General features: G+C 41.5%; 1 protein-coding gene across 6 annotated transcripts in view; it reads right to left on the bottom strand.

Annotated features, from left to right (window-relative positions):
* The window catches only part of si:dkey-237h12.3 (teneurin-3), a 196,394-nt gene that overhangs the window by 142,184 nt on the left and 26,423 nt on the right, over positions 1-27,787 (bottom strand). For all 6 annotated transcript variants that reach the window (XM_049750883.2, XM_068652589.1, XM_068652591.1 and 3 more), the window contains one exon: positions 23,334-23,597. In XM_049750883.2, the coding sequence (XP_049606840.1) occupies positions 23,334-23,597 (264 nt within the window). The remainder of the gene's footprint in view (positions 1-23,333; positions 23,598-27,787) is intronic.

The raw sequence follows: 27,787 nt of genomic DNA, 5'->3' as shown, positions 1-27,787 counted from the left end.
GAACAAGATGGCGCAGTCATCTGGCCCATTTAGCCGTGGTGGTCAAACCTTGGTTTCTGCTGCCGGGGCTTGACAATTGGAACTTTGTTTAACTGTACTTCTGTGCATAATGGCGCAGTGCTGTCATTTAGACTTTTTTATTTTCAAAAGCAAATGTGGGTCTTTTCTTAACACCTTTTCCCTGACAAAGCAGTCAAAGTGACTGACAGCAGTGCCGTTTCACAGTTCTGAATTGCGGCAGTTGTAATAATCCATTAAATTTTAGGCATTAAAATGTATAAAATATATAAAAAATATATACTTATATACTTATACATATACATACATATACACTAATATACTTATATGACATAAAATATATCAACAGTTACATTTACCAAAAAAATAAATAAAAATTAATCAAAACAATAAAAATGTTATATAAAATGTAAAACTGTCAATATACGTACATTTAATAAATAATTCAATACTAATAATAAATGGATATTTTGAGAAATGGTTATGACTTTTTTGCACATACAACAGAAGGAAAATCATCAAATCAAATAGCAAATAAAAATGGCATTGCCTCTATTCGCACTATAAAGAACATACGGGGAAAAAGAAATAAAATCCAGTATTACTGAAGCCCTATCGGTCAAGTGTTCGACCGACAAAAGGCAAACCCTACAATGAAGACCAGAACAAAGCGATGCGTGTCAGTTCTTTTCTCCCTTTGCTGCAGTCTCACAAGAGTACAACACTCACTTGTAAATTGAGCTTTATGCCAATACATGTTGGGCCTCAACTGTAATGATAAAATGGTAAAGCAATGATCCACGCCACACGAGAAACATTTGCCCAGCAGCTAGCTCGCAAAGTCATGGGTTCCCCTTTTCAGTCCTCATCATTGAGTTTGTCGATGTTACTTCTTTGCAGCAGGTGGCTGGCTGACAACTCGATGAAAAATGTGTTTGGATGAGGCCAAACTCAGTCAGGGGAAGCCCCCCATTCCCCGGAATCGCCATTAATATCCCAATCCACTCATTCAATGGGATACTTCTGACATCAGGCTCTCCGTGTAATAGAGAGCTAACCTTTAAGTACCGAGAGGAAAAAGACATCTTTCATAATCCACTGTCCATTTTTAGCAATTCCTCCAAACTATTAGCTTCTGTCCTCATTTTCCTTCTGTTGTTTTGGAATCCCTGCGAGGAACTTCGTCATATATCTGCACGTGATAAACGTGTAAAGTAAAAAAAATCCTGTTTTATCTTCTTCTCAGGCTTTTTTTCATTTTATTGCCCTCTTGTGATTCATCAGACGACTTCACAGTGGCCTGCAGTTGATGACTCGGATGGATGATCAGAGCGCACATTTTGCTGTGCACAAGTTCCAGCTCCTCTAATTCCTTAAAGCCAGACTCGAGTGTTGAGCCACCATAAGGAAAACCCGCCACTTCCCCCCACTGGTGCCCTTCTCAGAGCTGAGCCAGGCTGAAGGAAAGTCATTGTCTCTGCCACGTCCGCTAATGATGATTAGCCACAATCTGGGGTATCGAACGCGCATCGGTCAAGCGCTCAGACACCCTCAAAAGGAGAAAGAGGGCCCACTGTCCTCACTGGCGCATACCGAGCAGATTGATTGCGTTTCCTGCAGAGGATTTAAGGCCAATCTTTGATGTGTGCACGGTAATAATGTGGACGCCGGCGTAAAATGCAAAGCAACTCACTGGGAGTTGAAAGAAGCAACTATTTTTTTTAAACATACGCTGCTATGAAGTCTACCAGAATGACATTGTACGTAAAGGATTGCCTTGAGAAAGGAAAGCGATGAGTGATGCTTGTCTGTGTTGAAAAAAACCCAACAATAACAGAAGCTGAGCTCCATAGCTTAAAGGGATTCATACAAAGAACTGGACCTGCAGCTATTTTGCAACATTGTCTTAACACCAAAAGCTGTTTTACCAAAGATGAACAAAACCGGTTTAATTAATGATAAAGTCTCACTGAATATGAAGCAGTATGCAAGTTGACCGTTAATCACAATCAACACGCAAGATTTTTGATATTCCAACACTTACTCATTCTAAGAGACTGGATTTTTGTAGCATGACTTTAAAAGCCATTTTTGAGATTTCATTGCACCCTGCAGACTCCAGATGAGCTGCACCGGATGCAATTTCTGTAATTATTTCACTACATTCAATTAAACTGCTAAGACAACTGTGTGTTATTCTTAGTTATATACACTGGGCAGGGTATTTCGCTCCTAAAAGCCTTGAAAGATTCATTCCACCAATTCAAATCATCAAGCGCAAGATGCAATTCATGTAATTGTTGCCGTACACTTGGTGCAAAATGAAAAGACATTTGTCTCTTATTTTTAGGTTATAGCTGGAGAACCCAGGATAAACCCTCTGACATTGAGCAACATGTTTTGGTCCAGAATGCTTGGAAAGCAAGAAATGTCATTGTACCTTGCACTGATTGAAGATGTTCTGTAATATTTGTCTAATAGATACATCCAATGAATTCCAAGTGTAGAAAGCGGGCTTGTGGTGGGACTACCAAAGACCAATCTTTTTGGTGCAAGGCAACATTTATCAATCCAGAATGCCATGAAATTCTTGAGATGTCATTATGCCCTGCAAGATACCCACAAACAAATCGTAAAGACGTTTGGTTGTTATAGTTGGTTTAAGGGAGACAATTTCATGGGTGTTCAATACGGCCGGCAAGCAATCAAATAAAAATATAATGGGGAAAAGCGGGATCAAGAGTTTAGTTTATCTTACAAAATTTGTTAACAAATCTTTGCTGGTCTCTAAAAGTTTCTTTGACACAGTGTGTAAGTAAAGTCAAAGTGAAATTTACCATTATTTACCGTAAAATGACAAGGGAAAAAAACATGTTGGGAATGAGATGGAGTCTGGAAGGATGACAAACTCATTCCAAACGTTCCTATCTAAAATGGAAAAAGTCTGTAATGCTGGGTGCAATATGTGCTGTTGTAAATCTTTGAGCGAAAGAGGAATCCTTTCTCATTTTTAATGAAGTCCCAGAAGTCTTACTTGTGCTATTGTTGTTGTTGTTTTTTATTGGCAAATGCCAAGAAGCCCCTTTTAAAGTAGATGAGATTCTGAGATGCGCTCATGAAAAAAAAAAGTAAAAATGAGTTCAATGCAAAAACACAACAGGTTTTAAATGCAATACTTGGCACTTGGCTCATTAAAATAACTGGACTTTAATGAGCCCTGTTGCAGTTATTAGGCTTATATCAGAGATCTTAACAATATATGTATAATCTTATGAGTGAATTTATATTTACACTCACACAGTTGAACAATTTAGAGTCTTAAAATAACTAATGGAGAGGAACACAAACTCCACACAGTATGTCCTGTTCTGAAATTTGAACCTGGACCTAAGAACTGTGATGGAAACATGCTAACCACAAAATCCAGCATGCAGACCCCAAATGCCATTTTCTTCACTTAAAATGCACAATGATTTACGACTGTAAATCGAAAAAGATGAAATATTAAAAACAGGCCTTAAAGATGGCCGCACTTTATCGGCGACATAATCTCGGTTTGAGCCATCGTATGCCCAATTTGTGCCGGATAGTTTTTCCTGGCCGGTATCGATTCCACCCTGAAGGCTTCCTTCCTGCCGTCCCTGAGAGGTGAGAGAGGAACGTCTGCCAGCAGTGTAGAGGTCACTCAGATAAATTGGCCAGGTTGGCTTTTAGCAGCTTCAGGGTCAGAACCCATTCATCTTATTAGGCTTCGTGGATCCTTTTAGCAGAGTCTTTGCATTGGGATTAGACTGCGGACAGGGACACTGGGGTTGGGCGGGGCATTAGATGACAAACCATTTGGCTAATAGGTTACAGCATCCTGTACTTATTGTCTTCTTTTTTGCAATTTTGCTACACTTTTTGCCACCATTTACTTCACGGGAAAGAAAATAAACTCAAGAGAACCAGAGTAGGCAGTTTGCTAATTAGTAGCCCCCCACCCAAAAAAAAAAAACATACTGTAATTGAGTGTTGGTTTAAGGAGCAATAAGACTAAAGGAAAAGAAATGTTGCTATGGAAACAGCAACAGCGCTCTCTCAGTACAGACCCTTTATTTTGCGTTGTTTTTTTTTCGTGTGAGGATACACAACAGTAAACAGCCATATTTGGTAATCTGGGACTTGATGAGATGAGTTGAGTCTGACGGTTTAGTGCTTAATTCCCATCTCAGAACTCACTTTTTACTACCAACGCCTCAATTTTACTACCAATTCCACTACACAGTCTTGATTTGGTTGGGTACATGTTTAGTGTTTAAAGTCCCGGTCCAGTGCACATTGGGTACATTAGGTAACAAAACACAAAAGGGAAACTGGCTTTACTTTACATACTAGTTTAATTATTTCATGGTTAAAATGCTTTTCTTTTATTTTTGGGGAAAAGTGCCAAGGGGAAAACAAATAAATATTTAATTGAAGTAATTGAATAATTTGGGGTCAAATGAATTTATTTGAAATAGTTGATTATCCTATAAGGGTTATTATTGAAGTTTTTTTAATATATTTTTACCATTTATGATTATCAGATGTTAGAGTCCAACACAAATATCCCTCTCCTACCTTCAGTCATTTTAGTTTTACCATTCTATGCCTTTGTAATGACTTTAATCACATGCAATGATAAGTCTAATCAACGCAGACTCACATCACCCATGCAATCCGGCAGGCCTTTTTTTTCCGAGTGTTTGCTAGCAAAACTGAGAGAATTAAGGATTCTGTTTCATGTTGTGTTTGTTGGTGTTGGCTTATGTTTGACAGAGATAAAAATCCTCGAATCCGAGAGGTCATGCTGAGATAAGAAGCTTAAAAAAACTGAAAGGGAATATGTTTTTTTTCCCCCTGTTGTTTGAGGATGAATCAGTTTACACAGCATTACAATATCATCAATCTCCAATCCATATCTGCAAAGTGCTCTGCTTTGCATCAGCGACTGGGACGATCGACTCATCGGCCGCCGCCATCATAGCAACGGATACCCGATACCCGCCTCTATAAAGTGACCACAATCTCAGGTTGCTTTACACCGGGCACGCGCCCAGAGAGAGCTGGATGAGATTCATTTTTAATAAGGACCAGAATATCCTCCCGCACAAGCTGCCTAATCGTCATTATACTTCCTTACATTCTATATAATTTGGCTGCTATCTCCCTGACAAACTGCATGTCAACCATACTGTGACCCTGCCAGTCAGTGACCCGTTGAAAGTTTTAATCTGTAGAAAAATATATTTTTTAATGTTTTAAAAAGAGGATTTATTTGAGTTTTTTTATCTACACATTAGTTTTGGGGGATTTATGAAAATATTTCTCATTTGAAAATGTTTCCATGTTGAGGGTTCTAACAGACCTGTTTCATATGATGCAGTTTCTATGTTTATAAAATGGCCTGAATTGATTGTTTTTCTAAATATGGAACTTTTGAAATGTGTAGACACCCACCTATGCAAACTAACACGATTGAAGAGTAACAATGTAAAGTTTAAGGACACCAAATAAGGCTTCATTGTAGTCTCTTTCTTAGGCTGTGTTGACATTGCAGGTCTTAATCCTCAATTCTAATCTGAGGTTTGATCTGTTTTTTTTTTTGTCTTTCTGTAATGTAATGTGTAAGCGCTCACATTCCATATTAAATGCGACCTCAGTCCGTCATATGCGGTCCCCATAAGCAAAAGAAAGAGACATCACTCACACATCGGAGCGATTGGGGATGAGGTGGAAATACAGTATTTTGGGAAATGAGGCGAGGCTATTTGATTGCATTTCATGGAGATGTTACTAAAGGTGATGTCATGCCATTGCTGTTACCAGCACCACAAATGTCCACTATATGGTTCATGTTTCAAGTGGGATTAAAGTCATATATTACATCAAGACTGTTACATAAAACAAATTTGCAGATTCATAATCAATCAGTCACACATGCGGAGCGTATAACGGCGTCCAGGTCGGATATACGTATGTGACCTTCAGAATGTGCTCGCATTGCAAAACATCGTATATGTATTCGACCTAGGACCATGTATGAAAGTGGTCAAGGTCGGATTAAAAATCGGAATCGAGAGATTAAAAAAAACAAAAAAAAAACCCAGATACACTTTCATATGGGCAGGAAACGCTGCAGTGTGAGTGTAGTCTAGTGTCATTGTTTATTTATTCCGCATGTTGCAAAACGACCCACATAGACTACTGATATAAAAAAGCTTTATTGTAGTAATTTTAAAAATGATATTTATGCACACTAAACTTAGACAAGCAAGTAAACACCAATGAAGATTTTATTTAAGTCGTTTTACTGATATAATAAATACCAGTTTTGTTAAATTCTCAGACACATGTAGTACTGAGTTGCATTTTTATGTATGAAAAGGCTGTATGAATAAACTTGGATTGGTTAATTCACTAATACATGCAGTATACTAAGCTATGCATGAAATATTAAGCCATAGATTTTACATTAAACCAAAAATAGTATATTAAATCACAAATGTCATACATACATGAGCTTTGCGCGCGCACGCACACACACACACACACACACATTATTTTGAGTGACAATTCTGTAAAACTTGTTTTGCCAACGATGCATGTTCAGCATATTGGGCCTCGACTTGGCAAAATCAGCTGCTACTTCCTGCTTATGCCACTACCGCTGCCAAGGAGAAAGGACACGTAAGCACGGGAGGCGGGTAATCTTCCTCGCTCTCTCAGTGGCGTAATGAGTTTGACAATGAAAGTGACACTGTGTCCTCCCTGAACCTCGCCATGTGATCAATCATAACAATGGCTCACCATTTCCTCCTCAGGAAACTGACCTTTCTCCGTTAAGGAAAAGACAAGTGTGTGTACGTATGTTCATGACATCATCACCTTGTGTCCAATAATGCGGAGCCATTCCGATGTCCTTTGGTCGGGATGCTGTTTTTTGTCCTCGAAAAGCCAAATGACTTGAAAATGTCATACAGTGTGATGCCACTATGCTTTATTCCGCAGAAGAATATTTGATATGTCTCAAAAGTCCTGAAATGTCCCTAGTATCCTGCACACAGAATTAAGGAAACCCATGCCAAATGCCTCAAGAGCATAAGCAAGCATGCCTGTTTCAGTCACGTCATACAGTATGAAAGTCTTAAGATTTTGCTGTATCCTGCACACAGACTCCAGATGTCTCTGCTATAGTGTCATGAGATTTCATTGCACTCTGCACCCAATTTCAAGACAGGCCATGCTGGATGCAACCTCAAGGCAGCAAAAACACAGCAAAAACAATTCTGGGCATTCATAAGTGAAGGCACCACTGTATATTAACGTTTACATGGGTTTGTGGACTCCCGCGAGTGCCCTGTGTTGGCTAAGCCTGTAGGCTCATATAACTCAAGCATGCTGAAGTTAGCGCGTCCAGATCCTGCTGACCTCTACCGCTTCTTCGCCTAACCCCTACCCCTAAAAGAGCCATCATCTCGTCTCCCCGGCATCATAACTTCTGCTCGTGCACCGGGTTCCCGCGGGCCCCTATGGCAGCGGTGGCCCTCACTGCTTAAATAAAACAGGAGCACTGCATCACGAAATACGGTGCCATCAAAATTTCTTCAGCCACGACTGTCCCATGTCGGTAATATTAAGGCCTCTCTCTCGGGCGTGTTTTTATGGGATTTTTTTTTATGCCGCTCTTAGTTGTGGTTTTATGCCCCGAGCAGATGTAGACGCTCGTTTAATTGGATTGAAGACAAAATGAAAGAGAGAGAGGAAGAAAATAATTCAATTTTTGATTGTAAATGGTCATATTTATGTCTTTTTATCGGATGTTTATGCAGATAATTTCAGCCACAAAAGCTCTTTTATTTCCCTACAAAAGACTAAATAAAAAAAACGCATCATAGATAATGAAACACGGAATCAAATTAATTTAATCACATCGTCGAACACACCGCTGTGATGATTTCCGTGTTATTGACAGGGAATTAATTCAAGCAAATGACATTTTTATTTGATCATACTAGGAGCTTTTTTCTTCTTAAATGAAACCTTTTTTTTTTATTTGTCGTCACTCTCTAATGGATATCACGTAGCTCCACATTTTGTGAGTTTTGGGGGCAGATTTGGGGCATAACAAAATTCCAATAATTTTTCTTTGTTGCTGCTGTCCAATGCAAATCATATAGCACCAGGGGGTGCATTCAGATTTTTTTTCCCCCAAAAAATGTGTGTGTGCGTGCGTGCGTGCGTGCGTGCGTGCGTGCGTGCGTGCATAAAATAAGGGAATTGTCTGTGTTTAGATTTGAATAAGAATGTAGAAGTGCAAGGGGAAAGGACCTCAATTGTGGGCGCACATGGAAATAATATAAATACAGCCGCGTCTTCTTCTGTAGTCATCCTCTTGGACGCCGTTCAAAGACTTTTACTCTTGGCAGCAAATGAGAATAAAACACGGCCGAGGACTGCATGGTTTTGGAAGTGATCACATCCCGATGGACGCGCAACTCTGCCCTTTTTCCTCATTTTTCATCTTTCCAGCTGCAAATTCTGCTCCCTTCACCTTGTTGCAAATATTCCAGACTGTCTAAAAGAGAACCACTTTGATTCGTGAGCTATTGTTCCAGCTGGAAGAAACGCTCAATATGATGAAAACCAACCGAAACCCCAAATGAACTCACAAACCTTTTAATCAAACATTTACTTCTGGCTTTTAAAGACTGAAGAAATGTTTCAAAAGCCACAAAAGCGATGAAGTTCGTTGAAAAAAGTGGTGGAAAGTCGAACATTGTTAGAACGTCACATTGGAATTATACCGCATTAAAGGTGCAACAGCATAGGAAAAAATCCCACTTCGGATATGAAAGTAGATGACACGAATGAATAGACATGTAAAAAAATATATAAGTCTGGAAAAAGGTGCTAAATCAGAACAGCGAGGTCTGTAGTGTAAATCCGGAGCACAAAGGTCAGAGCTTGCAGCACCTGTGGCAATAAAAATGAGAAGCAGCCCAAAATCCCGGGACGACACTGAGGAAGGGGATTGTAAAAGGAAGTCGACATGAAACCAAATGAAGGGCTCTGATTCAAGCTGGTCTGGTGGGGACGACGCCCAGAGGGGCTGCGAGAGTGCAAAGAACATCGACAGCACTGGCAAGCCACAAGGCCCCCACGTGCTTTAGAGTGCATGTCCTCAGCTTGACTTGCTGCATCCAAATTCTATGCAGTCAAAACTTGTAACAAACTTTTCACCTGCTTTTTATATTACTGCACAATGAAAATCATGTAGCTTCAAATTTTGCACATTCTTTTCTTTGTATATTCAAAAAACATGAGCAATTGGGGCGGGGGTTGTTGCACACACACACAACCCCAAATGCACACACAAGCAATCGCTAACATTCATTGTGGGGTGGGGCATGTGCATTATTGATATTGACTGCAAATATTAGGGATTACTGTGTAGCGGTGCCCTGATTTACAAACTTGGAGTTGTTCACATGAACTTTGAAGAATGATTCCAGTTTTTTGACTCCATGCAATGTGAAGCTGTGGTCATGGTTACCATGCAGTGGGAAGTGGCTGCAAACAGATACGTCTGATTTTAACAAAACGCAACCAACTTTATTACCATGTCAGTATTGATACGCCTGCCTCAGAGCTTTTCAGATTCATCACGTCTAAAACGACAGAGATCAGCATGGAGTTAGACGTCAGTGAAACTTCTCACCGGCCACTTTTATTGTCGTCCTCCGAGCCTATTAGATTAGGAGGAAGCAAGATGGAAATGGTTTCTCTTAAAAGCGCCATTAACTGGCGATATCACACTGTTTAAGTCTGTAACTGTCATGGAAAGTGAAGTCACAGCAACTCCCATAGTATTAAATGCTAGTTTCACTACACGGGAGGTTCCCCTCACATTTCACGCTAAAGATCATAGTAACAAGGTGGATACGGTATCTGGACAATTATCTGGACCCACACAATTTTATTTTTTGCAATGACTTGAGATGGGCGGCTCGGTGGGGCACTGGGTAGCACGTCCGCCTCACAGTTAGGAGGGTGCTGGTTCGATTCCACCTCCGGCCCTCCCTGTGTGGAGTTTGCATGTTCTCCCCGGGCCCGCGTGGGTTTTCTCCGGGCACCCCGGTTTCCTCCCACATTCCAAAAGCATGCTTGGTAGGCCGATTGAAGACTCCAAATTGTCCCTAGGTGTGAGTGTGAGTGGGAATGGTTGTCTGTCTCTGTGTGCCCTGCGATTGGCTGGCAACCGGTTCAGGGTGTCCCCCGCCTACTGCCCGATGACGGCTGGGATAGGCTCCAGCACGCCCGCGACCCCCGTGGGGACTAAGCGGTTCAGAAAATGGATGGATGGATGGATGGATGGATGGATGGATGGATGGATGGATGGATGGATGGATGGATGGATGGATGGATGGATGGATGGATGGATGGATGGATGGATGGATGGATGGATGGATGGATGGATGGATGGATGGATGGATGGATGGATGGACTTGATGAGATAAACTTTAGCAAATTCACCACGCAACTTTGTTAAGTAGACAGTAAAGACAGACGTAAATGGCCATATAACTAAATTTCCTCGCACTTCAGTAAGGAAAAATTAACGCTCCAGCGAAGAAAAAGTATAATTTCTAACAAGATGGGAGAAACTCTCAGTGAGTGTTCTGAACTTCTGTACCCTGTGGTATTCTGCACAGATCCTCAGAAAGTAATATGCTTCATGGTGAAACACTGTTAGTGTTCATCCTAGGACATCTCATGGGGACTTGAAAGAAGTGGGGGTAATTAATACAAACGAATGGCTTTTGACACCATCACGAATGTAATTATGAACAGCGCAACCAGATCGACATACTAATCGTCAATGCTGATGAATTTTAACCAGCTTCCTGCTTATTATTTTGCACTTGTGCTATAAATAATGATGAAAAGAAGTAACGCGTTTTCTCAGGAGGGCAGTAAGACACACTCGCCTGCTCGCTCCAGTTAACACCCTTCCCCCTTTGGGTGATTGACAACTGCGCAGTTATTGGTGATGGTGACAACCCGCAGTCGTTGTCGTCGCCGTTTTTTCTACGGCCTCATCCCTCAGCGAATCTCGACGTTGACGCTCGGCGAGGTGACAGGAAATAGATGTTGCGCCGCCTTAACGGCACTTTTATCGGGCAGCTGCGTCTCTGACAAGAACCCGCGCTGACAGATGAACCTAGGGGCCGTGTATATTTTCACTCACTTGCACAAAAAAGACCGGCAGCAATCAATTGCGGAATCCATCCATGTTGGATTGACGCCACCGTGGAAAAATGTCTTTGTAAAAAGCTCCACAACAATCTAACAAATTGGATATAATTGAGTAGAAAATTGGACAAATGCATCATATTTTCCCATCAGAGCACCATATTTCGCCATTATTTCTACATGTCAAGAGGTTAGTCAATTTATAAGAATAACTGGTATTAGACTTGCGAAAAAGAAAACAACAATGCAGGGCAATTTAAAACAGACATGAAACTGAAAATTGAGATTTCCTGTAAATCTAAAACACACAAAAGGCCACCATCTTTTGTAAAAGGCCCAGTATTAGAATTTTGTAGGATTTTGTGGAAAAAATAATAATACTGCACTATAAGTGGGTCTTTATTAAAAATTTATTTTACCAATTAAAGAAAACAATGTTTTAAATAAATGAAATTACAATTCAAAAAATTGCGAACAATGGAGTAAATTGTTGAATTTATCAAGTAAAATAGTAATCGGTAGTATTTTAAAAGATTACGTTTATTTTTTAATACACTTTTTCCTGTAACCCCCAAATTGCTGTTTGCTATAAATTACACTGCTGTCTTTTTTGTGGAAAATCTAATTTTTTTTAGCTCAAGGTATCTCTTGATTTTATAAGTACCAAAATAAGCTTAACCTGACACCCCCCCCCCCCCCCACACACACACACACAAACACACACACACACACACACACACACAGAGTTTTAGATGTTAGGGGATTTTCAAACAAAAGCGTTTTATTTTACCATAAATTCTAAGAAACCAGGGATGGGTTTAGTATTTTTATGACATTCAAAACATTCAAAATTTGTTAAACTGTGTTTTAATTATATTAAAACATCTTAATATCTTAATTATATCAACTATAACATTAACAAAAAATAATTGTTAAAAAGAATACAAATTAGAACTGAATATTGTTTAAAAATAATGTACCACCCAACTATAGAAAGAGTGCATATGCTGTCAGAAATCCAGTTCCTTTACTAATACCCATGTACACATAGTGTTACTTTTGTATAAAATTATACATCTGCGCACAAAAATTTAAATATTTTATATTTTGACTTCTAATTTCAAAATGAATTTTAGGAATTTCCATGAAATAATTGTAACATTTCTGAATAGCGTATATGTATAAAAAAATTGTTTTGTGTTTGATTTCACATAGTCTTTTCAGATCAATATATTTTAAATAATGTTAATGAGCTACAGAAGAAAACAGCCCATTGACTCGCTTTTCATTCAACATCCTTTCCCAATCCATCCAGCACCTTTAAGATGATAAATTTCAAGGGCTGAAACACTGAAAATGCACTTTTAACAAAATCCTACATTACTAGTTATACAACAATTAAACTAGTATAGTACTAATATAATATCTATCCATCCATTTTCTACACCACTTGTCCCCACGGGGGTCGCGGGCATGCTGGAGCCTATCCCAGCAGTCAGCAAGCAGTCGGCGGGGCACACCCTGAATCGGTTGCCAGCCAATCGCAGAGTATTATATAATATTATACTAATATTAAACTCGCTATTAAACTAAAAAAAATAGAATAATTAGTCATTGATGCTATCGGTGAAAATTTTAAGGCATAAAAGGCAAATACTTGAAGCAGGAAAAAAGTGTTTTTTTTCCCATTAAGATGTAAATTTATACGGCAAGAACTAATCAGATCATCCTCTCTGTGGGGGAGGGCAGCAACACGGAGAGGAGAAAACGTTCCGCTATCGTGTTAGCACTGTTTGTAGCTCACGCTACGCCGCCACTGCCTGTCGGTACAGAATTTCAGCGAGTTGTCAGAGACCTTTGCAGCACACATATGGCTTCGGAATAGAACAATAATCCACGACACCGTTTTTCAACATTCATGACCTAATCCAACCTCGCCAAACACTTTTGCAACAAGGGTCAATTCTGTGATGTACTAAAAACTGACAGCAATAAGAAAATACCTTCCTTCTACTAAGAAAATAATTATTAGAAATTAATCATTCATAAAAAAAATTTACAAATATTACGCTTTTTCCAGTAATCCAAAATATTTTATACTAGAGTGCATTTATTTATTTACATACTTGTTTTAGTCTTACTAAATTTTGATACTTTTAGTTTTTTTGTTCATAACTTTTCACACAAAAGTGTAATCAAAATACAAAAGCTGACAAATTTTAGTTGTCTGAAGTGCATTTTTCACACAATAAAATAATAGTGTGGAAAATGGGATTTTATGGATTTAGTGCATTTTAAAGTACCCCTCAAAAAATGTGTTTTCCCTCACTACACAGATTTTTGACCAGTTGATCCTGTGTTCACACATTTTTAAAAAAAAACAAATTTGGAAATATCCCCTTTTTGGGGAATGTTTTTCAAATTAAAATCAATCCATTAGAAAATACAAAGCCTCCAGAATAGAAAGCAGAATCCATCCCCCATTTGTCAACATTCCCAACCAAATCTAACCTCACCAAGCATGTCAGCAATACTCGTTAACACTGTGGCACGCAATAAATAACAACGGTAAAATACCGGCATCACTATATTTGTCTATTAGCACGTGATGAAAGCATCCTGGGATTCGGTTTTCAGACTCAAACATCCAAGATGGTCTGACTTGTCCATAAAAACATCAACAATTTGATGTTGTTTATTCTTTCCCTGTCATGGTTGAGTCATAAACACAGGGAGTGGGGGGCGGTTGCGTGTGTGTGGGTGGGGGGGCGCTGGAATAAGAAGGCCGATTCTCACCGTCACAAGGCGGGAAAGTGAGACGGGAGTTTGACAGATGGCGTGTCACCTAGTGTCAGCGTGATATCCCGCCTTTGTGGTTTTTCTAATGTTAGCGCAGCAAGTTGGCGCGAGAAACAAAGTAAGCCATGGAGAGGCGTGCTCTCACAAACATGAGGACTTGGGGGGTGTTGCGTTGCACTTTTTCTCATTTCCTGAAGTGATTTAAAAACTATTCATAGCACACACTGAAGTTTTAGAAAGAAAATAGAAAACACAAAGTTCTAAGGAGCCTTACGATGCGTGCTTAATTGTAATTGTAATGTTTAATTTGTTCCAAGCTTACAACTCAAATCAGCCATGAGTAAAAAAAATGTATTGTTTTTTTTGTGAAAAAAATAACACTATAACACTGTAATTTATTACAACGTACAACAATGACATAATTAGATAAAATTCAAAATAATTCAATATTTTTTCTAAACGTTGGCATTAACTGAATGGCTATTATGTTGCTGCCCGCGCTATCCACCTGGGATCGGTATAAGACGGATATACTATACATATACAATATCGATATCTCAGATCATCTCAAACCCTCTCAGCTCCTCACAGAAGATGAAGAATATATGACAGAGTGCTGTTGAGCCTTGTTGGTCCATTCTCCACTGACAAATCTATCCGGCGCTACCCTTCTCTACTAGCTTTTTTGATACCTATTCCTTTGTCCACTAACTTGTTGATTTAGTATTAGCATCACACAACCCAGGGAATTTATTTTTTTCCATTTTTGCAGCATTCTGCATCCAAGGTAGGATTACTGTCACAAATTTTGATCCCAAAACATGCTATACAATATGTAATGTAATGTCATTTCAAATTCGTCTTGTAGCAAACATTACCATTAAAAATAATGCTTACAGATGATTTAACAACTGCATCAAAATGTCAGAATGCCACAAAGACTCTCTGTAACATCCACAAACAACCCAGGTTAACCTTATCTTCTGAATTAGTGAATAGTGAACTCCAGTGATGCAGATGTAACAGTACGTATAGCAATATTTTATGATAGATTTGAACCTTGTCCATTTTTTGCACCCACCCGTGCTGTAGAAATCCAGTTACTTCCCTACCTGTGCCGAATGAGAAACAGTCTTTTCACACCTCATTGAGATTCAAGTCAAGCGAGCGGTGGCCATGTTTCTGTTTTGTGCACTTGTGCATGTTTTATGGGGGGGTGCAATATTGATTGTGAAGTATTCACAAACTAAAAGGTCCACCAGATTAACATTTATATCACAACACGGGCACCGCAAGTGGCATAATGGAATATTAGTACATTAAAAATGCATAGAGGTGTTTGCGGCACTCGGGAGGTGACAGGTTTTGTACAGTAATAACTCTGTCGTTGCGTGGCACCCGGTGTTAAACCTTTAGCCAACACACTTTTCAGTAGCTTCGCACAGAATAAACCAACTCATATCATGTCAAGCACAATGTGATTCATGCAAATATTTTATTAAAACTGTAACGTACAGTGTTAGTCTCATATCTCATCACTTATTATTTGCCACTTAAGGTCAATTTAATGAAATAACTTTTTCTATATGATTTTAACGAGTTTAAACAACTTGACACAAACTAGCTTTGATTCCTCTTTCTCGTGGAAACCCTGCAAAATGATTACACAGAACTCAGCTGAGTCGGAAAATTACATTATTAAATAGGGGTGTTGTTTTTGACCAAAAAAAAAAAAAAAAAGGCAGTTTTCCATAATTAACATTAAATTGTAAAAGGGACATGTAAAACTTTAATGTCTTGTATAGAGACAGAGCGACACCACGTTCATGGGAGAGGATATGTTTTAGACTCACTTGCAACAATTGAAAAGCCGCAATAAAGAAAAACAATGTTCTCATAGTTTTACCATTCCCGTGCCCTTTAAACACATTAACTGTTCATTTCGTAAAACATATTGTAAACGTATTTCAACAGAAAAAACTTGCAACCATGAAGTACTGCTAAGTAACATGAAATAAAAATACTATGTCTAGGTTGCACCAACAAGGTTAGATTTAATCTAATATTAGTTTTACACAGAGTTTGGTAAAACCAAGTTTAAAATGAGTTAATCTGGTTTTAAAATTAAGCAGAGCTCTTTAGCAACATTTAAATTTAACCCCCATTTAATAAAACTCAATTTGACTAAATTTAAATTTAAAGTTCAACACAATTTATGAGGATGATTGTGGATACCGAAATTAAACTTAATTAATTTAAATGTTAAATGTATAGGCTACACTACTACACTTTTATGCCGCCTGTATTAATGGGTGCTTTTTTTTGCTTATTTGATGAAATATCACACTCACTGAGTGGCAGAGGGTTGGTTTGTGAGTGTGTGTGCACGGAGTGAATGTTGCTTTCTCGGCAGGGTTCGTTCAGGGTTGCAAAGACTTTTGCCAGACACTTGCAAAATTGTATTGTCGCCGTCAAATATTAGAGCCCTGATGAGGGAGAGGCATTCGCTGCATGCGCACACACACTGACCTTTGCCGCTCAGTGAGATATGGGGTTACATCGCAGCTAGCTAGGAAAAACGTTTGCCTGACATTACCTATTAACTCTTTCGGCTAAGTTATAATGGTTTGGCAGGGAATCTTAAACTTTTCCTCCTTTGACAACAACTTGCTGACCAAATGAATGGACCAGATAGAAGACAAGAAAATGACAACAGCACAGTGAAAAGAAAGTTACTGTTTGACAGTAACTGCCTGCAGTTACACTAGATCAACCAGAGTCAAAGACAAAAGAAATGTTGCTCAATAAAAGCTTGCTGGAAAAACAAAAGTTGCAGTTGTAGCATAGTGGTACAGCTGCATTCATGTTACTGCTATATTTGATAGTTGATACGGTCTTCCCTACGGTTCCAAAACAGTTTCCTTAATTAACCAGTATTCCAACAGAAATTCCTTTTCATCATAAAATTTAAGAAAATGTTGCTTGTCTATCAATTGTATTTGAGATACGTCATTATCTTTGAGCTATACACCTAAAAAATGCTGCCATTGTCGAAGTTAAAACTGTCAGTTTAAAATTAATTAAGCTCCTAAGTGCGATTATTAGGTTGGTGATTTTTACTGTTCTCCCAGCATCCACTAAACAATAACTAAATCTGTAACTGTCATGTCCCACATTTAGAAAATACACTGTAAAACTCATAAAAGAAACACAATTTTAAAACCTCAGATTTCCATGAATCCAAGAATGGATTCCAAGATATAATGTAGATATGTTTCACAACAATATCTGTGCTATAGTGGAGGAGTGAATGGTGACCCACAATTTTCTAAAGGGAAGGCACACTGTAGGTTGTTTTCTGTTGTGCTGAGAAAGTGTGAAATTATAAATTACAGCATCAAGCCATCTCTTCTGCACTTCATCCTATCCAATGGTCAGGGCCCTCCCAGCCAAAACAACTAACCAGTTGGTTCAGTCCCCCTGGGGACCACAGAGCCGCAAATCCGGCAACTCCATTTTATATGTTGGTAGTGGTGTTATATGTATCGCTCATGAGAAATGTGGCGTGCAATTGTGTCGTTTATCTATCCATTCACTATCTGTGCACACACTTGCAAACTTTCGCCACACGGTGAGAACAGCCTTCAGGTTCAGCAGCAACTACTGCCTGCCAGCGCTATGGCCATCCAAACTTGCTGGAAAAAGTAAAGACGGACTTAAGTCCATTTTTGATAGGCAGAATCTTTTAAAATGTACTGGTACTGTACTGTTGATTCTGAATATACAGTACATTGTCAGACTGAAATAGTTCCATTTATATTGTATTTGGCTTATTGCGGTTTGCTTTACTTGACTTTGGTACTTCATGACAAATTCAACTTTTTTGATATTTTAGTATGAGGTTTAGTGCCCTCGACAGTAAATACAAACATTTAGTTGCAATGTGAAGTTTCCATGATTTTCTGCATTGCAACAAAATCTGAGTGATGCACAGTCTCATACAGTGTTAGGTTTATGTATCTAGCAAATAATGTCCTTACTCTGGACGTGTCAAATGTCTCTTAAAATTCTTTCCAGCTCATTTAACATCCGTCGTTTTATTGATAAAAAGTATGAATAGCACAGACTGGCCCACCGTGAAGCCTTGAAACTTGAAAACAAATCTAAAACTTGCCATTTTAGTGATTCATTTCTTGGAGTAAAAAGAAAGTAAAATGAAGGTAGCAGCAATATTTCTATTGATCTTTCACCTTTTCAATAATAACAATGTGAGAATAGACTTTGGTCCATTCTATTGAATAAGTATGCTGAGAGTGAAAATGTAACTTTCAATTTATGTTCAGCATTCTCCACTGAGGGACCTGTAGTCTCCAAACAGGAGGTGATTCCAAAGAGTGGGACCTCTAATACTGTCTGGTCCGCTGAACTAAGGTAGATGCTGGACAGGTGCGTCAGGTTGAAGGAGCGGTAAGGTGGGGTAAGACAATTTCAAGATTTTAGAACATAACACGATTTTAAAAAGACCTCTTAAATGTCAAGCGATGCCAGAGCAAGAGTTATGGGCTCATTTTGGACTAACTGAAGACGCTTGATGGAGGACTGGCTGACTTCAAAATAAAGTGCATTATAATTATCCAGTCGCGATGTGAGGAAAACATGAATTACTGTTTGAAAGTTCCCTTGAGAAAGGAGGATTGAATTTAGCCAGCTGACTAAGATGAAAAAAAAGCTGGATATCACAACAGGACCAATTTGCCGGTCCAATTTAAAATCACTTTCAATCCAACTCAAGAACTAAGTTTGAGAATGTTTGTTTTAGCTAAAGCGCCAAGGGGCTCAAGTCAACAGGAACCTTAACTTCTGTTTTCTTGATCAAGGCCATGTTTCTTGAGCACGGGTTGCACTACAGCATGTTTAAATTGCTAGAGAACTATAACAGAAGACAGACTTCTGTTGATAATGGCCAAGACAGATTTACCATTACTTGGGAGAGTCTTCTGCGAGAAATGTGGGGGAATAGGGACATGAGGGGAGCCAGATGGCTTTGTCTGGCAAACTAGATTCTCTAAAAACTTCAAGGAAACAGCTTTGAACAAATTTAACACAGCTGAACACGGGACATGAACTGAGGGATCAAATGTTTGACACAAGAGACCAAGCTGTAGAAACCTAAACAATAATATATGGGGGAATTTGTTAAAGAAGTTGATATAGTCAAATTTAATGATTCATTGTTTTTACTATAAATCATTCATTTTTATGATTAGACTCATGCGTTTTTTTTAAACAATAACATTTTTCCACAGTCACTTTCATGCTCTGGTTTAGTTCTCGGAATAATTTGCTAGGGGATTCCCTCAAATAAATGATTGTGCTGCATATTATTATATTTTAATTGGTCCCAAATTATAATTATAGATTTATTTCTCCAATTAACGGGTGAATATTTGCTATCATTATTACAGGTAAAATTTAATAAAAAATGTATTAGGTGAGGCGGCTCGGTGGCGCACTGGGTAGCACGTCCGCCTCACAGTTAGGAGGGTGCGGGTTCGATTCCACCTCCGGCCCTCCCTGTGTGGAGTTTGCATGTTCTCCCCGGGCCCGCGTGGGTTTTCTCCGGGCACTCCGGTTTCCTCCCACATTCCAAAAACATGCTTGGTAGGCTGATTGAAGACTCCAAATTGTCCCTAGGTGTGAGTGTGAGTGAGATTGGTTGTCTGTCTCTGTGTGCCCTGCGATTGGCTGGCAACCAGTTCAGGGTGTCCCCCGCCTACTGCCCGATGACGGCTGGGATAGGCTCCAGTGTCCCCCTGTGGGGACTAAGCGGTTCAGAAAATGGATGGATGGATGGATGTATTAGGTGACTTTTGGGGAGAGGAGACGGGGTGTGCAACCGTACCATGCTGAATAGAAGAATAGAATAGAATGCCCTTTATTGTCATTTTACAACTTAGTTGTACAACGAAATTCGGATAGCTGCTCCCTTCCTAGTGCAAACATTACAAAATTTAAAAAAGTATAAAAGAAAATCTGAGAATAAAAGTGAAAGATCTTATTTACAGTATAGCTATTAGTCTAAGAGTGAAGGTTAAAAAAAATCTTATTTACAGTATGTTCAATGTGTGTATATGTATTAACATGAATGAGGTTTGTACAGGAAGTAGATAATAAATAGTTATTGCACGTAGTTTTTAAAGGAGTATCGGTGTTGTCAAGAGATGAGCATGATTGCGACTGAAATATGGACTGCATTTCTGAATAAACGGGCCTGAACGGCCACTTGCGCAAACTGCCGCATGCAGATTGGGTTAATGGAAACCTTTTTTGAATGGCTCATTTCTCTGGGCTGCTTCATTAAATAGTCAAAGTCGAAAGACAAGTGATGCCCAGCACAATAGAGGTTTGATTATTATATATATATATATTTTTTTTTTTTTTTAATCACATTTTGTCCAACGTTTAAAGTCTAGACAAGAGGGTTCAAATGATTGTTAAGGTGAAAACTGTCTCTGCAGAATCATGAATCATCATGTACTGCAGCTGCAAGAACAAACACCAAGCTATTTTTTGTGGAGCATGGAGCATATTGACAACATTGTTCAGATTTGACTCTGCATATGCAAAGTTGGGAGAAGTTTCTCAGCTGGAGAAATGACATTAACCAGGCTGACACTCCCAGATGGCAATCTCCGGTTAGGTCTCATCAACTGTACATCTGTTTAAGTCTGACATTTCTCATCATTAAGAGGGTTTTTGTGTCATCCTTTTATGAAATCAAGGAAAACGATCCTGAAACAACATAGCTCATAATGCCATTAATAAAAGTACATATTTTAAACACTTGGCTGTGCTACACTGCAAAAACAACGAAGAGGGCAAGAAGGATATGTTGAATGAACGAGCAAATAAATCTACTAATAAACACCTAAACTAACAAATAAATAAGAGAGCAGACGGCTGAACGATAAGGAAAACAACAAAATTCAAGAGGGTGAACTACACCGGGCCATGTATAAAAGAAATTAAAAAAGTTAACTAAAATGAAGGAGCTCACTATGTATGTATGTATTGAGTTTCAACAGTTTGCTGTTGATAAATTAGGGGTTAAGTATATTTAAGTAGGAAATTTCTTTTGACTTGGCGCGTGTTCCGACCAGTAGTAGGAAACAGTTTTTGTACTGGTGTAGTTGCTCACATTTTGACACTGTCCAGTTTTGGAAGCTGGATAAAGTTCAGTGACCACAACAGAGGCCTGGGAGCTTGAGGGTATGCCAATGTCTGCCCAATGGTAGCATGGATTACAGATCCTGTTTAGTAGAGAAATACAACCATACCTATTCTATTCTCTAGAACAGGGGTGTCCAAACTTATTTCAATGAGGGCCACATGCATAAACATGTAGGAGGGGGTGGGCCACTTACTAGAAATTAGGTATGTAGCCTTAACTTTAGTGTATTAAAGTTAGAAAAATCTATTAAAAGTGGTCAAATGTGATAGTGTTGAATATAATTCAACACTGCATTCATCACAGCTCTCCATAAATGGATCTTTATGTATTTATTAAAAAAAAAACTTTGGTAGCTCATTCTCAGAACAGCATCCTTAGATTTCTTCTTAGACATAAGATTTACAGTACAGTGATCCCTCGCCACTTCATCTATTGCGGATTCGCTATTTCACGGTTTTTAAATGACGGGAGAACGACGTTTAAATACACGCTGATTGCTCATGCTACCTCTCCACTCTCGCCCTGCTGGCCGGCTAGTCCTCGGCGGTGCGGGTTGCCAATGCGGAACTGCGCGTGCTATTCAGCATTGATCACCGTCACCTGACTGAGGACAAGTGCAGGAGGCGCGGAAGGTATGGCAGCCGTGCGCAAGGGAACCGCAAGGAGGAGGAGGTGTCAGAAGACGTGACAGCGTATTGTGTGTTTGTTATTTTATTTACTGTAAAGCTAAAATACATGCACAGAACAATGTGGGAACGGTTGTAAAGGGAATGGGAAAGGTTTATGTAGTGCAAAAGTATTGGGGAGGGTTTACAAAGCCTTAAGATTGTGTACTGGACCACAATGCCATGGAAGATTCAGGCGCAACCGTGACTCACTTTGGTTTTGCTATGCATGATGTCCCCCGGGTTAATGTTGTGTGTAAATCCTGAAGGTGAACACTTTGCATTGCTTGATAAGGTAAACCACACTTCAAATTAACTTGCAATACATCCATGCTCTCTAGCGGGCAACAAGAAACACTACGTATTGGAAATTTCAATACAATGGTATTCAAATTGATAAATAATGCCTATACCGTTTCTACTTAGCGTTTATCGCGGGTGGTTCTGAAATGCATTCCCCACAATAAACGAGGGATCACTGTAGAGAAAAAACAATTAAGGGGAAAATGGGACAGGTACATTTCAAGCTTGTTATTGAAATTATTCGGCTTAGCGTCACACCTATGCACATTCATTTGAAACGGTCATCAACATTAACAATGCACTCAGTGGGAACAGTGAAGCTCACTTTCTAACTTCATGTTTCGTATCTTGGGGTACACTTCCTTTTTGGTGGTGCAACTGCCTTGATTAACAGTCGTAGTAGAACAGTGCTCCCTGTGGTGTGAAAATTAAAAAGTGCAATACACTCAGGCAAGAGTTGAAGTGCAGGCCATATTCTATTCTATTTATAAAATGTCTTGCAGCCAATTAAAAATGGACAACGGGCCGCAATTTGTCAGCGGGTCGTAGTTTGGACACCCCTGCCATAGACAACTTTGAGAATTCAATTTAGCTGACATGCATTTTTTTCTTTTTAGCAATGTGGGAGTCAGCCGGAAGACAAAGAGTAAATATGTTAAAATTAATAAAAATTAAAAAAAAATTAGCATCACTCACAATTTGCCCAAATGCAGTGTCTCGGGTTTCCACCGTGATCGCATTTGCACTTCAAACCATCTCATCAAGCGCGGTTGCCTTGTGCGCGCCTCCTCAATCTTGCAAGAATTTGCACCCCCCCTTACTCCCCAAACTCCCCCAACTCAAAGCCATCTTTGATTACACGCTCACCGTGGGGTGAACTTTATCCAACTTCTCTCCTTAATGCGGCGAAAACAACCAGGTGATGCCATCAGAAGGACATCCTCATTTGTTTCTCCCACCAACCAGTTGCAAATCAGCCGTGAAGCCCCGCCAATTGCAACTTCAGCCACCCGCCAATAATCATCAAATTTCCAACTCACCCATCTCGATGTCAGACTTGTTGTCCATTTCTGTGTCGGTCAGTGTGAGAGCAGAGTTGGAACGACTGGAGAGGCAGGAGTTGGGGCCCACCTTGCCCCAAAGGGCAATGGTGCGTTCCGGGGACTGGGGTTCACGTAGCTCCGAGGTGACGGCGGGCCTCCGGGCGTAGGTCCCGAGGGGGTGCGACAGGCCCGGCTTAGGGCACAGCGCCATGCCTCGGCGAGGCTCGCAAATGCCAAGCTGCCTCAGAGAGAACGTCTGCCCTGCGGAAGGGAAACGATAAAAGTTAACAAAGCGAGCAAAAAACAAGCCTAACGACCGAGAGATGGGCACACTAATGTGGTGGAAGGTGAGGGGGAAAATGGCGGATGTCGAGATAGGGGGACGGGGGGGTGTTAAAATACCAGAGGAAGAACGAGTCAACCGACTCTCAAAGCATCTCCAACTTGAGTGCCTTTTTCAAAATGTTCAAGCCGCAGTTTTATATTTAAACTTCATGGAAAATCAAGGTTAATCATAGAAAGGGGTGGGGGGGATTTCCATTGACAACACGATGAAAGCGCTTGTTTTTATGCACTACGTAGAGCTTAAAACATACTGGAACTAAAAGCCCCTCAAATCACAAATTTTAATATCAGAAGATCAAATACCAAAATAGTTAGAGTCCCGTAAATAAGCATTTTTTTTCTTGTTGTTTTGAGTCACGGCTAGATTTGTTTATTCTCTTATTTTGTGTTTTTGAAAATATATTCAACGTATTAATTTTTACCATTCTCTGGAGTTTTATTTGTGATGTATTGAGCAGTACAAAGCCCCAGAACTGATCTATTAATTAATTTTAATTACTTCAATGTTACTATTTCTATTTTTGTGTTTAATTATATGTATCATTTAATTTGATTATTTATCCTGATCACTTCATTTTAATTCTTGTCTTGAATAAGTAATGCCCCAAAACGTATTGAATTTATCTGTGTACCTTTATTGTGTTTCTTAGTAAAGTTAAATGTATTCATCCATCCATCCATCCATCCATCTTCTTCCGCTTATCCGGGGTCAGGTCGCGGGGGCAGCAGCTTTAGGAGGGACTCCCAGACTTCCCTCTCCCCAGCCACTTCATCCAGCTCATCCCGGGGGGATCCCAAGGCGTTCCCAGGCCGGCTGAGAGACATAGTCTCTCCAGCGCGTCCTGGGTCGTCCCCGGGGTCTCCTACCGGTGGGACATGCCCGGAACACCTCCCCAGGGAAGCGTCCAGGAGGCATCCTGATAAGATTCCCGAGCCACCTCATCTGGCTCCTCTCAACGTGGAGGAGTAGCGACTCTACTCCGAGTTACTCCCGGATGACCGAGCTTCTCACCCTATGTCTAAGGGAGAGCCCGGACATCCTGCGGAGAAAACTCATTTCGGCCGCTTGTATTCGGGATCTCGTTCTTTCGGGATATAGCTCGTGAACATAGGTGCGGGTAGGAGTGTAAATCGACCGGTAAATTGAGAGCTTCGCTTTTTGGCTCAGCTCTCTCTTCACCACGACGGACCGGTACAGGGTCCGCATTACTGCCGACGCTGCACCGATCCGCCTGTCGATCTCGCGCTCCATCCTCCCCTCACTCGTGAACAAGACTCCAAGATACTTGAACTCCTCCACTTGGGGCAGGATCTCATCCCCGATCCGGAGAGGGCATTCCACCCTTTTCCGACCGAGGACCATGGACTCGGATTTGGAGGTGCTGACCCTCATCCCGACCGCTTCACACTCGGCTGCAAACCGTTCCAGTGAGAGCTGGAGATCACTGCCTGAAGAAGCCAACAGCACCACGTCATCTGCAAAAAGCAGAGACGCGATACTGAGGTCCTCGAACCGGACCCCCTCAACGCCTCGGCTGCACCTAGAAATTCTGTGCATAAAAAGTAGGAACAGAATCGGTGACAAAGGGCAGCCTTGGCAGAGTCCAACCCTCACTGGGAACAAATCCGACTTACTGCCGGAAATGGGGACCAGACTCTGGCATCAGTGATACAGGGACCGAACCGCCCTTATCAGTTGGCTCGGCACCCCGTACTCCCGAAGCACCCTCCACAGAACCTCCCGAGGGACACGGTCGAACGCCTTCTCCAAGTCCACAAAACATATGTGGACTGGTTGGGCGAACTCCCATGCACCCTCGAGGATCCTGCCGAGAGTGTAGAGCTGGTCCACTGTTCCACGACCAGGACGAAAGCCACACTGCTCCTCCTGAATCCGAGGTTCGACCTCCCGATGGACCTTACTCTCCAGCACCCCTGAATAGACCTTACCAGGAAGGCTGAGGAGTGTGATTCCCCTGTAATTCGAACACACCCTCCGGTCCCCTTCTTAAAGAGAGGAACCACCACCCCAGTTTGCCAAGGCACTGTCCCCGATATCCACGCAATGTTGTAGAGGCATGTCAGCCATGACAGCCCCACAACATCCAGAGCCTTTAAGAACTCCGGGCGGATCTCATCCACCCCCGGGGCCTTGCCACAGAGGAGTTTTTTAACTACCTCAGTGACTTCGACCCCAGAGATTGGAGAATCCGCCTCAGAGTCTCCAGGCCCTGCTTCCTCAATGGAAGGCGTGTAGGTGGAATTGAGGAGGTCTTCGAAGTATTCTCCCCACCGACTCACGACGTCTCGAGTTGAGGTCAGCAGCACGCCATCCCCACTGTAAACAGTGTTGACGTTGCACTGCTTCCCCCTCCTGAGACGCCGGATGAGGACCAGAATTTCCTCGAAGCCATCCAGAAGTCATTCTCCATGGCCTCACCAAACTCCTCCCACGGTTTTTGCCTCAGCAACCGCCGAAGCCGCGTTCCGCTTGGCCATCCGATACCTGTCAGCTGCCTCCGGAGTCCCGCAGGCCAAAACGGCCCGAGAGGACTCCTTCAGCTTGACGGCATCCCTTACCGCCGGTGTCTACCAGCGGGTTCGGGGATTGCCGCCACGACAGGCACCAACGACCTTACGGCCACAGCTCCGGTCGGCGGAGGCGCGGAACATGGTCCACTCAGACTCAATGCCCCCCGCCTTCCCCTGGACGTGGGAAAAGCTCTGCCGGAGGTGGGAGTTGAAGCTCTTCCTGACAGGGAATTCTGCCAGACGTTCCCAGCAGACCCTCACAGAGCGTTTGGGTCTGCCAGGTCGGACCAGCATCTTCCCCCACCATCGGAGCCAACCCACCACCAGGTGGTGATCAGTTGACAGCTCCGCCCCTCTCTTCGCCTGAGTGTCCAAAACATGCGGCCGCAAATCCGATGAGACGACTATAAAGTCGATCATCGAACTGCGGCCTAGGGTGTCCTGGTGCCAAGTGCACACATGGACACCCTTATGTTTGAACATGGTGTTCATTATAGAAAATCCGTGTCAAGCACAGAAGTCCAATAATAGAACACCGCTCGGGTTCAGATCGGGGGGGCTGTTCCTCCCAATCACGCCCTTCCAGGTCTTACTGTCATTGCCCACGTGAGCATTGAAGTCACCCAGTAGAACAATGGAGTCCCCAGAAGGAGCACTCTCCAGCACTTCCTCCAGGGACCCCAAGAAGGGTGCGTACTCTGAGCTGCTGTTTGGTGCATAGACACAAACAATAGTCAGGACCCGTCCCCCCACCCAAAGGCGGAGGGAGGCTACCCTCTCGTTCACCAGGGTGAACCCCAATGTACAGGCGCTCAGCTGGGGGGCAATAAGTATACCCACACCTGCTCGACGCCTCTCACCGTGGGCAACTCCAGAGTGGAAGAGAGTCCAGCCCCTCTCAAGAGGGCTAGTACCGGAACCCAAACTGTGTGTGGAGGCAAGTCCGACTATCTAGTCGGACCTTTTCTGCCTCACACACCAGTTCGGGCTCCTTTCCAGCCAGAGAGGTGACATTCCATATCACAAGAGCCAGCTTCTGCAGCCGGGGATCGGACCGCCAAGGTCCCTGCCTTTGGCCGCCGCCCAGCTCACAATGCACCTGACCCCTTTGGCCCCTCCCACAGGTGGTGAGCCCATGGAAAGGGGGACCCACGTTTCCTTTTCGGGCTGTGCCCGGCCGGGCCCCATGGGGAAAGGCCTGGCCACCAGACGCTCGCCTTCGAGCCCCACCTCCAGGCCTGGCTCCAGAGGGGTCCCCGGTGACCCGCGTCCGGGCGAGGGAAATCTAAGTCCATATATGTTTTTCTTCATAAGGGGCTTTTTGAGCCGTGCTTTGTCTGGCCCCTCACCTAGTACCCTTTTGCCATGGGTGACCCTACCAGGGGCATAAAGCCCCAGACAACATGACTCCTAGGTTCATTGGGACACGCAAACCTCTCCACCACGGTAAGGTGACGACTCATGTATAGTTAAATGTATTTACTATACGTATTTATTTTTTGTGTTATTTTAATTTAATATTACAATATCTATCATTTTATTTAATGATACAATTTCCAAAATGTCCATTTAAA

The sequence above is a fragment of the Syngnathus scovelli genome, chromosome 1 (genome assembly GCF_024217435.2).
Source record: "Syngnathus scovelli strain Florida chromosome 1, RoL_Ssco_1.2, whole genome shotgun sequence".
In the NCBI taxonomy this organism is placed as follows: Eukaryota; Metazoa; Chordata; class Actinopteri; order Syngnathiformes; family Syngnathidae; genus Syngnathus; species Syngnathus scovelli.
This window is presented reverse-complemented; position numbering and strand designations above follow the sequence as displayed.